The sequence below is a fragment of the Notechis scutatus genome, chromosome 1, assembly GCF_049901735.1.
Source record: "Notechis scutatus isolate UNSWTSFEM ecotype Mainland chromosome 1, rNotScu1.2, whole genome shotgun sequence".
In the NCBI taxonomy this organism is placed as follows: domain Eukaryota; kingdom Metazoa; phylum Chordata; class Lepidosauria; order Squamata; family Elapidae; genus Notechis; species Notechis scutatus.
This window is the reverse complement of record NC_142009.1, coordinates 176,285,488-176,299,158: the sequence shown is the minus strand read 5'-3', so window position 1 is coordinate 176,299,158 and position 13,671 is coordinate 176,285,488. Positions and strand designations below refer to the sequence as shown.

At 37.0% G+C, this 13,671-nt stretch overlaps 1 protein-coding gene across 1 annotated transcript in view; it reads right to left on the bottom strand.

Moving 5' to 3' along the window:
* Window positions 1-13,671, bottom strand: part of DNAH7 (dynein axonemal heavy chain 7) — a 158,490-nt gene that overhangs the window by 77,364 nt on the left and 67,455 nt on the right. Inside the window, exons 23-31 of the mRNA XM_087949540.1 lie at window positions 13,365-13,474; window positions 12,700-12,868; window positions 7,857-7,959; window positions 7,632-7,759; window positions 5,838-6,050; window positions 4,441-4,539; window positions 3,209-3,457; window positions 2,149-2,298; window positions 617-799 (exon numbers count right to left, since the gene is read on the bottom strand). Of these exons, the coding sequence (XP_087805666.1) occupies window positions 617-799; window positions 2,149-2,298; window positions 3,209-3,457; window positions 4,441-4,539; window positions 5,838-6,050; window positions 7,632-7,759; window positions 7,857-7,959; window positions 12,700-12,868; window positions 13,365-13,474 (1,404 nt within the window). The remainder of the gene's footprint in view (window positions 1-616; window positions 800-2,148; window positions 2,299-3,208; window positions 3,458-4,440; window positions 4,540-5,837; window positions 6,051-7,631; window positions 7,760-7,856; window positions 7,960-12,699; window positions 12,869-13,364; window positions 13,475-13,671) is intronic.

Sequence of the window (13,671 nt, the reverse complement as noted above, 5' to 3'; positions counted from 1 at the left end):
GTTCATCAGATACCAGGACTCATGCCATAAAGGGCTTGAATTAGGCCAAGAAGCAAATTGGCTGCCAGTACAGTTCATGTAAGAGAGATGCCACATGTGCCACTCGAGGGGTCTCCAGAATTGTCATGCTACTACATTTGGCAACAGTTGTAGCTTCTGAATACTCTTCAAAGGTAGGCCCATAAAGAAAATGTTGCAATGATACAAATGGAAGATGATTAGAGCTCGAGTGACTAAGCTTAGGAGTCATGATGCAGGAAAAGGCACAACTGAGCACAACATTGTGCCAGGGCTCTTCTAGTCATAACTACCCCCTGCTCTGATCAGGAGGCACAAGTCTAGGAAAAAGAAACCCAGATTGTGCACCAAGACTATCTGAGATAGCGCAACCCCATCCAGAACTAAACCCTCAGATCCTGAGGTCCCAACTTGTCATTCTGAAGATCAAAATCAAGGACATATTATTTCAGTTCCAGATTTACTCCCTCAGACCTGAATGAATTTTTTAAAAAAAACAGTTGATAAACCATAATTCTTGAGGTCTAATTTGATTTTTTTCCAAGATGACTAATAATCATTCAGTAGCAAGAAATCATCTGTTCATCTGTAAGCTTACAGTAGCAGGAGACGCAACTTCTAAATCCATCGGTTCAAAAATAAGGCTCATTTGTTGTGACATCTGGATGATCTCACCACTCATCAAACAGAGTTTCTTGTTATCGTCTAGCACAGTATTCATATTCTCAATCCATACAGCATCCACTGGTCCATCAAAAATAAGCCATTTCCTATCTGGTGTCTGAGTTGAAAAAAAAAATACTTTGATATTACTTTACAGGCAGTCCTCACTTAGCGACCGTTTGTTCAGCGAACATTTGAAGCTACAATGGCACTGAATGTGGGGACTTATGACTGATCCTCATAGTTGTGCCTGTCACAATATCCCTGCAGTCACATGATTAATTCAGGCATTTGTCAACTGGCTCACATTTGTTGCATTAGTTTGTGGTCACATAATTGCCATTTAAAACGTCCCCTACCAACTACCCATTAGCAAAGTCTATGGGAAAATCAGCAGGGAAGTCCCAAGTTTCTCTCACAAGATCCTGGTATTCCTGCAATTTTATCTCCTTAGGTGGCATGAGGTTCTTGTACCCCATAATGCCTGACCGCCCAATCCCACACATACTCTGTAGTGCCCAACCACCTTCCTACATTCATGTTCAACCATAGTACTCACCTGCACCTGCCCATAGCACCATCAGCCCACACTCCTGCCTGCCCACAACACCTGATTATGCACCCACAGTCCATAGTACCCATCTGCCCTTGTGCCCCCCTATCTTTACTTGCACCTGTCCATAGTGCCTGCCTGTCCGCACTTGCATCTGCCTGTAGCACCCTGTAGCTGTCACCTGCCCACCAAGTATTCATCCCTTGTCCTGCTTGCAAGCTACCTAAGGAAAGGTTTGTTTTGACCACAAGTTGCGACTTCTTGCTGGTTTTTCATTCTTGGAAGCCAGCAGGAAGGTGCAAGTCACAGTCACACAAGATTCCCACTTAGCAACTCTCTTAATGGGGACAGCAATGGGGACTGCTGGGATTGCTACTGCTAAACCACCTGGTCACATGACATTGAGCTTTATAATCATATTGCTTAGCAACAGCTATCCCAGCAGTCCCTGGGCTGTAGTTAAGCCACCACATCCTGTAAAGTATAATTTCAATTAATAATGGTATTGATTACTTCTACTATGGATGCTTTATTGTATTAGTTATATATTATTCTTTTTTATAAGATAAACCTCTAGAAGTTTGTTAAGAAAACATCAGACAGGCAAGAAGAGAGGAAGGGTCAGTACTGTGGATCAGTCCTTCCTGAAGCCAGTAATCCAACTCCTTCTTTTTGCAGGACACATGAGAAAATACAAAGAATATACTATGTATTCACAACTACCAGTTATAATGAATAAGATTGATCAATTCAGATTTCTTTAGCCATCCTTCCTTAAAATATGATAAAGATCAAATCACAGAATGTTTGGCTAAGATAAAATCAACGATTAGAGGCTTTTTTCCATCACTGGCATGATTTTTCTTTGTTCATATGATGAACCCGAAAACATTTAATTTTGAGGGTCTACTTACAGATGAAGAAGCAAATGCTCGAAAACTGACGGCGAGGATACCATCAGACCATTCATGGGAGACTGGATCAAACTGTCCATATAGCTGCCCCATGGTTATAGCTTTAGGATTGATAACAGTGATCTGAACCTTATTTTCCTCCATGAGCCCCTGAACACACAAAATAAACTGCATTTCACACGTGGATATCACACTTATATCATCAATCTAATGATATATAAACAAATTACTCTTTTGTTGGTCATTAGCAACAAAAGGCAGTCAGCATTATACTCCAAAAAGGATAGCAGGCACTTCCTGACAAAAATAAAATGTCCTTCAAACAAGTAGAAATCATCGAACTGCCCCAAGTATTCTTCAAGGGGTTAGGGCATGTGGTGGAGGTTAAAAGTTTGGACTTTCAGACCAAACAATTTGACTTTCATGATCACCTTTTTCCCCCCAATAGTTGCTTTTGGGTGACCTATTATTGCTTAAGTGAATACAGTCAACAGTAGGATGTTTGTTGCCAAGAATAATCACCTCAGGGTAGAAAAGGTCAGAATAAAGAAGAGAGGAGAATAAACTAATGTATTCTATAAATTCTACAAGGTGACATGTCCCATTAACAGTAAGAAAAGATGTTATGGCTCTTTTTAGCATCCGGGGGAAGGCAGTCACTCTGTGTGTGAGGGGTGTGCAGATTCCATCTGTATCCTTAATAAACAGATAAGGAAAGTATGTGAATGGAGCTCATTCAATAAATATTTGTAGACTTCTACCAATTCTGTTCTTGTTAGGTTACAATCACTAGATTAAGGTACCAGTTTTAAAACATTTAATATTAAAAATTCAAACATGTTTTGAGTTTGCAATCAAAAGCATCATTCTTGGGAAGTTAAATCCCATTGAATTTAAGTGGAATTTGTTTTAAATTAACAATTTGTTTTAAATTAACAATATTAATAATTAGTAAGTAAATAAGTTGAATTGAATTAAGACCATGCTTCTTAATATTTTGAACAGAAGCATAACCTTTGCTTTTTTCAACAAGATTTTTCACAAAAGCAAATAGGTTTACTTTTTCACACAGGTCACCCAATGAAGCTGCCAAAACACGATAGGCAGAGGTCTTTCCACCAAAGGGTTCTCCAACTATCATAAAGCCATGGCGTACAATCATCATTTCAAATATCTGTAAGATTTTCTCTGCAAAGAAGTTAGTCATTTGCAAGTCCATTTCATCACAGTTTGTCTTGATCGCTTCCAGGATATCGTTATAATCTGGCTTCGGCAACTTCACACCAGGAAATAAATCTGAAGTGATGCCCTGCCAAAGCATGAACAATAAAGGAAGGTATTTAAAGATGTCCAAAATACCTTTTCAAACCAGTTGTATGATCTGACTGCTGTCAATAAGTCTTCCCCAAGCAATATAGGTTGTCTCTGAAAATATCCCCCAGAATTCTGAGTCAGCATTGATACAATATACCATTTTATTGAGGCCTGGTTCAGAGACATAGATTCATACATTCATAAATATGGTTCCCTGTTGATTTTAATATGGTGCATAGTTTTAGCTATAGCAACTTGAGGAACCAGATCAATTGTAATTTACACAACAAAGCATAGTTGAACTATGGTTTAGTATGGGGATTCATCTATGGGTTGTCAAGAACCATCCAATATTTACGGGGAGAATGCAGGTTGTAGCAAGTAAGCCAATGAATGAAGTCATGCCATCCACATGGGTGGGCAAGTATTTTTGGTGGAAATTTAGGATTTGTTTAACATTGTTCAGCCTCTTTGTAGGCATTGTGTTCCAGTGTGGTTTCACATTTACATCAGACACACAGAGCCTGGGAGCAGAGGACTGCAAAGCTCCCATTTCCTCTTCACACTTAAGGTTTTTAATAAACAACTGAAGAAATTTAGGTATAGAATATGCTTGATGACCCCTTTAAGATTAACCTCTACCAATGTGGCAAATTCTATATCAGTGGCAAGAGTGGCAGAATTATATGCAAAAAGTAATGATGCCAGAAGTAAAAAGGACAGAACTTTGTATAAGAATGAAGGCAAAGGGAATGAAAGAAAAATGGGGTATTTTCCCCAAAAACCCATTTTTTAACATTTTACCCTAACATAAACATGATTTTATATATTTACTAATTCTCTAATACTTATAAACATATCTACAGCCTAACAAGAGTAATAACATTGCACTTATAAAAGAGATATGAGAACCTGTTAGTGTATAATCTCTGCATCATTTACTTCTTTAATTCAGATTAGATTAAAAAGATTCCTCACCTCAAAAAGTGGGAGATCATGGGATAAGAACTTAGGCAAATTGACATCTATAATGGATCTAAGCAGCAAAATCTCTTCATTTTCTTCTGGATATTTCAGCTGTATAAAACACAGCATTAGTTTCAGAGTAATCGCTTTATCTTAATTCAGACTACCACCATCTTCAATCACATGGCTATGTTTTTCACATTGGAATTGTTACCTTTGGATATGTTTTTGCAGTGATCAAAGGCAAGATAGAGATAATAGTAATTTTTAAGGCTTCATATCTCATCAGATGCTATTAGGCTGTTAGATGAGATTGTATTTAAGCTTCCATTGACAACCTATTATTAATATGACTTGTGGCTTGAAACTCTACATGAATTTCTGATTGTTTGTCATTCAAAGGTATGATTAAATTGGGTCAAACAATAAGCTAACCCAACATGCTGCCAGAAAAGACCAGAGCACTGGACATGCATTCTGTAAAGGTTGTCAGACTGCCCGCATATCTAGTCAAACTTCTTCCATTAGTCATAATGGATTGATCATGTGCAAATGTTTTTCTTCCCACACAACTGACATTTAACTGGAAGTTTCAAGCAAATAGTGGAGACATACAGTTACCATGGCAGTAAACCCTGGTATGTCCTATTCTTAGGCATAGTGTATTATGATTGAATTTTCGTATAAAAGAAACATGGGATCAAAGTAATTATGCATCTTAATGTAATTGTATCGGAACACAAAATGTTCTAAGACAATTTTGTTCATTTCTGTGAAATAAAGTATAGATGTAATACAGATTATTAAACTTGATGGCCAGAAAAGTTTTCATAATACTTCTAGATATAATTGAGGCTGTATCTAGCTCACTTTGGATATTTTCAGTGTGAAAGAAAACAACACATAGGATCATTGTGCTGGTCTTTTATGGCATACAATCAACATTTTGTTATGATATGTGAACATTTTAGTCACTGTCATATTTAGGAAAAACTACCATAAAAATAGTTAAGATAAGACTCTAGATTTTACTATTATTATTGTTATTTCAGTTTGTTCTTTAAAAAAAACTTTTAAACTGAACATGATTCATGTGCTAAAGTTTATGAGCAAGGGAAAGCAAAGCGAAAGAGGAATGGTTGGCCTGGAAATGTATTCCTAACTTTTGGAAGCTGGCCACTGTGTAATGAATATTTTTATAATTTTTGAATTATCAAAAAATATAATTTAATATAATTTTGCAATGCCAATTGTGCATACTCAAATATAAAGTGTTTGCTTTCTCGGAACTGTAGGATAAGTCTTGAAAGAAACCGTGTTTCTCAAAAGACAAACAAAGATTTATTTCTAACAAAATACCAAAAGATAGAACTCTAAGGAGACCACAGAGAAAGGGCATCAAATGCTACCTTCAGATTACCAGCTGCTGTGAGGACTGATTTTACTGCTCTCATCCCATAATCGTAGTGGTGCTGTGAAGACAACTGCTCTGAACACAGGCGATAGGTAGCTACAATTTTCACAGACAGTGGCCGTGCCGTTACAAATCCACAGGAATACAGGACAATTTCAGCAATCATGGCATAATCAGGTACCATCATAGCAACAGTCCGAAACAAAGCCTATTAAACATACATTAATAGACAGGTAACTGCACAGTCTGAATAGTGTTTATAGCCTGTTAATAGCTTCTCAAACAGTGAAGTGAAACTAAATTTCATTATCAAGATGACAAATGGCTCCCTGGAGAAAGAAAAGCAGTGAGTAACACACAATGATATATATGCATACATTTTCACAGGCAGCAAATTTTCTCCCACATCCCTGCTTTGTATTCTAGGAATACATACAAAAAAAGAGTAAAAGTCAGGACTTTGCATGCTACAAAACTGATTTCGGAGAACTGTTTCACATTTCATGCAAGTGTGAACGAGGTACCTCTTTGTTACTCTACACACACAAACCTAAAAAAAAAATATGTAGCTGCTTTTAGAACCGCATAACAGATCATAACAAAATCAATCCAGATTTCTCCACATGGGGCACAAATGGCCAGACTCACTTTGGACACATTAAGCAAAAACCTAGCTTCCTAGAAAAGTCTATAATGCTGGAAAGAGGGAAGGAAAGAGAAAAAGAGGGTGACCAGCAGCAAGGTAGAGCAGTGCACCATTGGAAGACCTGATGGACCAAACTGGGGACAGATTGTCATGAAGAAAATCTACCTATACAGGTTCTCCAAGAGTCACCATCAACTTGATGGAACACAATCATTTAGCTTATTTCTGCTTTAGCAAACAAAAAACAGATGCTGTGCTACCCTAAGTTTTGAAGCATTTCTTAGGTTCTAATAGTTAAGAATGGGAAATATTTTGGTGTAATGAAGATGCAGAGAGGGATCTTGGAGATCAGGTGTTCTAGTCCTCCCCAGAAGCTACTGGAGTGACTTTCTCTCAGCCCAATCCACTTCACAGGGGTGTGGGTTTGCGGGGGGAGTAGGTGGAAGGATCATTCTGTATGCTACTTCAAATGTCCCAAAATAAAGGTGGATATAAATCTGGTAAATAAAAGAGATATTATGAGTTCAATGGCCTGCAAATCTAATTTATAAATTTGATTTGATTTTGTCGCCACCTGACTCCAGACCAATGGACGGCTCATTATTCATAAAACAAAACACAGGGGGAAATCAACAGGGAAAATAAGCAAAATGAATAACCCAAGCAACACCAAAACATAAATGACATGTATCAATGTCAATTAATCAATTAAGATAAGCAGAAGATTTTAACTGGCACATAATTATATACATTTGCACCAATGAAAGAACTGATCTTATGGATCAATTAATGGTCTGCCTAATCTTGAGATGTTCAATTTTTTTTCTTGAGATAAAAGTCCTATTTGCTCTTTGAATGACATGTTGATAGTACACTCCAAGATATCAGGGGGCAGGTACCAAGGCTGTTATTAAACTAAATTTAATTAAGTTTAAACAAAATTAATGTAATATGGTTATGCCTAATATATTTCATGAAGTTTGCTCTCATCAATCATATGTCATTTCATTATTATTCTCAATGTTATCATTGATTTTTAGAAAGGGTTTTCTTAATGACAAGAAATATTCCTACCATACAATCCTATGTATTCCTCCATAGGGGTCCATAAGAAATACCCTTTGGTAAATGCAGTCACAATACCTTAAGATTGTCTGGAAGTTCAGAGCGTCCAGCATAGCCAGGATTCATAGTAATGAAGACCGCACATGTTGGGTTAAGCTTGAGTTCAGTCCCTTCAAATACTAAAATGTCAGCACCAGCATTGATACCTGGGAATCAAGAGAAAGAAATAGCACTTAAAACCAGGCTGAAACAGATTTTATCTCAAGTTCATAGAGATTAAAATCTAGTGAGAAGGTGTTTTACCTCTTTGGATTGTAAGAATTTGTTGGGCTACGACAGACAATACTTCCAAATCAATTCTGTTAAATTCATCAAAACAAGCCCAGGCTCCACATGAAAGCAAACCCTAAAAATAAAGAAACCAAAGGTGAAAAATATTCCAATACTTATTGGAAAACCAATGGAGAGCTGTGGGAGCAAGAATTATCTCTATCATTCAGTCTAACCTTCAGGATGTTCTTTCACCTTTTTCTTGTAATCTAGAACTATACTTACTGCTCTCTGTTGGTCAGTTCCTAATGGCTGGGTACAAAAGGTGGGGATCAGTGATCAATGCTCCTCTCAAGGACAATTATTTGCGACTTTATTTATTTTATTTTATTTCATTTGGTTTGTCAATTGCTTACAAGATAATCGGTATAAGTAAAAACATAGTTATGAATACATGGATACATATAAGAAAAATAAAAGAAACAATAGGACAGGGACGGTAGGCACGTTGGTGCGCTTATGCATGCCCCCTACAGACCTCTTAGGAAAGGGGTGAGGTCAATAGTAGACAGTCTAAGGTTAAAGTTTTTGGGGTTTGGGGAAGAAACCACAGAGTCAGGTAGAATATTCCAGACATTGACCACTCTGTTGCTGAAGTCGTATTTCCTGCAATCAAGTTTGGTACAATTAACCTTGAGTTTGTATCTATCATTTGCTCTTGTGTTGTTATGGTTGAAGCTGAAGTATTCATTGACAGGTAGGACATTGCAATGTATGATTTCATATACTAAGATCGGACAGAAGGCAGCGTAGTTCTAGGTTTTCTAGGTCTAGAATTTCAAGTCTGGTGGCATAAGGTATTCTGCAACGAGTAGAGGAGTGGAGAACTCTTCAGAGCATTTATTTGTTGAGATTTGAAGTTGCCCTTTGTTTGACCATTCTGATACATAGTCAAGGTCTTTTTGAAGGGTAGCAGTATTGTCTGTGGTGTTCAATAGCTTTACATCATCAGCGAAGAGAACGCAGTTGCTCTTAATATGATCACAGAGGTCATTTATGTAGAGTATGAAGAGGTCCTAGAACACTGCCTTGGGAGACACCACTGTTGACAGAATTTGATAGGACGCTCCCAATTTTGACCATTTGTTGCCTGTTTGACAGGAATGCTTCTATCCAGTTATGCGGGTGTCCAGAGATACCATAAGATTTTAGTTTTAGGAGTAGTTTGTCGTGTACCACTGAATCAAAGGCTTTACAGAAGTCTATGTAGATTGCATCTATTGCTTTGCCCTGATCGAGTTGTGTAGTCCATATGTTTTTGCAGTGTAAGAGTTGCAGATTACAGGATAGTTTTTTTCTGAAACCAAATTGTTTATTAGAGAGTAGGTTGTTTGTTTCTAAGTGGAGGATAATGGATTGGTTAATATTGATTCCATGACTTTACAGGTGACGCAGCATAAAGAGATTGGTCTGTAATTTTCAACTGGGCTGGGGTCTCCCTTTTTGAAGATTGGGATGACCGTGGCTTGTGACCATAGTTTTGGCAAGGAGCTGGTCCTGAAAGATTTTTCAAAGATTATGCTTAGAGGTTCGGCTATGGCAGTGGGTAGCTTTTTAAAGAAGGAGGCACATATTCAGTCCGGTCCAATAGATAGAGATGGTTTTTAGATTGCGTAGTGCTTTTTCAACATTGTCTACTGTAAAATCGATATGTATTAGATCATTGTAGTTGTCTGTGGTTCGACTAGGAAATACTGGGCATGATCCATTGCTGTTTACAAATACTGAGCCAAAGAATATGTTAAAGAGGTTGGCTTTAATAGTATCATCATTGCAGTCTTTACCATTAGGTCCTTTCAGGGGTGGGGTGGACCTTGAGTCTTTTAGTTTGTTGTTTACAAAATTGTAGAAAGCGCGGGTGGAATTGGTGCGTAGAAGGTTTTCCTCTTGTTTAATGTGATAATTGGTGCATTCAGTCTTTATCTGGGCGCATAAATTTTTGTATCAGCTTTTGAAGTTGGCAACATTTCTGCCAAAGTGATCTCTTTTTGGATTGAAGCTTCTTTATTGTTATAGGTAATCTGTTTTTTCTGGTTTTTGGAGTTGTTATTGGTACATATAGTTTGATTACTCTTTTGACTTCAAGTAAAAATATGTTGTACTGGTCTTCAACAGTATTGCATGCAGTGAATAGAAATTGCCAATCAAGGGATGAGAGATCGTTGTCTATAAGATCATAGTTGCCGTTTTTGAAGTTATAATTGGGGATCACATCGTTGTGTTGATTTTTGTGTGGACATATGTTGAGACAAAAGTCAATCATGCTGTGGTCACTGTTGGAAAAGGGTTCTTTAATTTGTATTCCGTAAATTGAATTCTAACTATTGCAGAAGATGAGATCGAGGCAGTTGCTAAGTCTAGTATTGTTGGTTACTAGATGTTCCAGTCCCAGGTTTGTTACAGCATTGTAGAAGGTTGCATGTATGGGTTCAGTTTTACATTCATTTAGGGTCCAGTTAATGTGAGATAAATTGAAGTAACCAAGAAAGATAAAAGTGTGTGGGCAGGATGTTGCTCATGTTAGTAGTGAATTTAGCTTGTTTACATGTTTGATGTCATAATCAGGGGCTTTGTAACATAGTAAGAATTGAAATGTGATATTTAAGGACAGTTCACAGACGATGGTCTCAAGAAGAGCAAGCTCTTGGGTAACTTGGATGTTTTTTAGATGTAAGGACTTTTTATAGAAGATAGCAACACCACCTCCTCTACGGATTTCACAATCTGATCGGTAAACATGATAGTCTCTTATTGTGGTAATGGAGTCAGGGAGAGATGCATTAAGCCACATTTCACAGACAAATATGATGTCGAATTTAGCCATATTTAGTAAGAGGAGAAATTCAGGTATTTTATTCACAAGGCTTCTTACATTAAGTAGCTTGTATTTAAAGCCAGTTGTAGTTGGAATCGAGGTAGTTAGGGGCGTGCGTGCCTAGTTTTGAGTGATGGTGGGTTGGATGAGGTAGGGTTAGATGTGGAGTTGTGGGTTGTGTGACTTACTTTTGATACAATCAGCGCGGTAGTCAATGTACAGATCCTTCTCTCCATTGTGTAGACGTCTTTTGAATTCATTGCGGAGTTCACGTGAGCAGATTCTTTGCAGTATGGGTAATTCTGGTCTTGAGCGAAGTTTTTGGGGTTGGGATTGGTTTTTGCAATGGTGTTTATTGTATGAATGAATATGCGTTTCTGGACTCATTTTTGCATATAACTCTACAAAATTTTGCGGCCACCGAGCCATCATTGTATTTGAACTTTGGGCCAACTCTGGTTATTTCAATGATATATTTAGGAGAGATGTTTGTTGTATTTGAGTTGCTTATGATAGTGTGAACTTTGGTGATGTCATCTGATTCGTTGGTGTTTTCAAGACCAAATAAGATGGCATTTGGACGTTTCTGATCACATTCCATGATGTCTCTGATGAGTAAAGGGATATCATTTGTGGAATTATTTGATGGGATAGTAATTATTTGTGGTTGTGGTTTGGTGGTTATTTTTGGTTGTAGTTGTGATTGTAGTTGAGGTAGTAGTTGTGGTAGTGGTTGTTGGGTTGGGAATTGATTTTGAGCTGATAGGTAGTCACTTATCAGTGCTGTATTTTTTTTTCAAGAGAGATTAGGCTTGCTTGTATAGTTGTTTCAAAATGTGTTGCTAAGCATTTTTCTATTGAGTGCATGAGTAATTCTATGCTATCAACTCTGTCAGGCAGGGTAGTTGGTTTGTTTAGCTTAGGAAAACATGACAGACATAGACAAGGAATGTATCTGATGCCTTTAGGAGAACAGCTACGTCTTTGTTTAAGTTTAAGCAGGCAAGGTGGGGTTGATTGTCACATAGTTAGCATTTGATGTTATTTTCGCTTTCATTGATGGTTTTAAGACATCTGAAGCATGTACAGGAGTCTGGGAGGTCATTGGTAGAGATATTATTTTTTTGTTGTTGTTTGGTAGTGGAGGATTTGGAGTTTCTGGAGTTTCTGGCTGGCATGGTCAATGACAATAGTACACTAAACAATTACAATAGCTAATTAATGTGATAGGTAGACAGTTATTTAATGAATGTTGGTAATTAATAAATGTTAATTGATAAGTTAGAGAACAAATAAAAGGTAAGGTTACTGTACTAAAAATCAATCAATCAACTTATTACTAAGAATCAATCAATCAATTGACTAGATAATCAATGATACAGTATTAAATCTCTATCAATTCAATGAATCAGTAACTTGATTGACTTGGTTGGTTGGGAAGATAGAAAGGGCAGCAAAGCTTCACATACAAACTTCCTCAACAAATCAATGCTTGGAGAAAAGAGGAGGGGGCTTCTTTCCCTCTCTGTCATGTCACTGAATATGCCTTTTCCTTCATTTCACACAAAAAAGAGAAACAAGATCCAGGGAAGAGACACTGAGAGGAAGGAAATGAAGTTGAAACCTTTTCCATACCTAACAATCCTGCAGTGAATATATGTGCATGCCTGTGTACATATTTTTGAATGTGTGTTATATTTGTGTCTGTGGCCTGTGTTGTATGGTCATATACAGTTGTAGTATTTCTGTGTACCCATAAGCTAATATCCTGCAGCACATGTGTTCTTTGGAGCTACAAAGCTGTCTCATATCTTCTCTGGAACATTGCCCCACACAAAATAAAGCATAACTACTCACCTTGAAGTGAGACAGGAAGCATATAAATCCAATAAATCAATTAAAAACAAATAAATTCAATTGCCTAAGTTCTTATTGAAGCACTTCAATATACATGTTTTGATTCTCGGCATTACATCTTCAAGGATATTCTTTCATTCCCACCTTGAAGAATTTCCCCAGAGCAAGATAATCCAATCCATCCGAACAATTGAAAACCACACATTGCTTGGCAACAGCCTTTGCTAAATCTTTGGTTGTTTCAGTTTTTCCAGTTCCAGCAGGCCCTTCTGGGGCACCACCAAGATGAAGGTGAAGAGCACCAAACAAAGTTCTGAAAAGATGTAAAAAAGAAAATTGTGATGGAATGATAACTCCAGCAACTAATGTTTTATTCACAATCATTATTTCTGTTGCTACCTTTCTTAACTTTAGTTCTGGCCATGATGACCATCTATATCTAAGGTCAATCTATCACACAGAATTGTTGTTGTGACAAAAACTGGAGGAAGAAATGCAATGCTGTAAAGTACTTCAGATCCACTTGGCAAAGGGTGCTTGCAGAAACATAGACATAAATGCAGGACTTATAAAAGTAGCCCAGCTCTCTTTTAGAACAAAAATATATTTCAATATTTGGCTTTTCAATATTAATTCTTGAAATTAAAATATAAACATAACTGCTATTCAGAATGTCCATAATTATATTTAAGGAAAAAATAATGAAAGCATGCGGCCATTTTCTAATTCATTGGGACAATGTTCAAGGTCAATAATTCCATTACATTATTTCTATTATTTTAATTCTTTTAAATTATAAAAGAAGATACCTGTAGCATCTATCTGTAAGTGGAGTAATAACCAATCTTGGAGTATTGCCAAGATATTCATATCCATACCGTAACTCAGCATTTATCATTTTTGTTTCTAGATGCCCTTCCTAGTGGAAGACAAGAAATATACATATAAAAAGACTGAAGTTAAATAAAAATAAACAATAAGAAAGGCTTGCAGTAAACCTAATATTAGAAACAATTATTTTACATGTCCCAAAGGTGCTTTTCGAAAGGCGACTGGATTTTCTTGGATTTTTTTTTCCTTGAAAAAATTTCACTTCTCACCCAAGAAGCTTCTTCA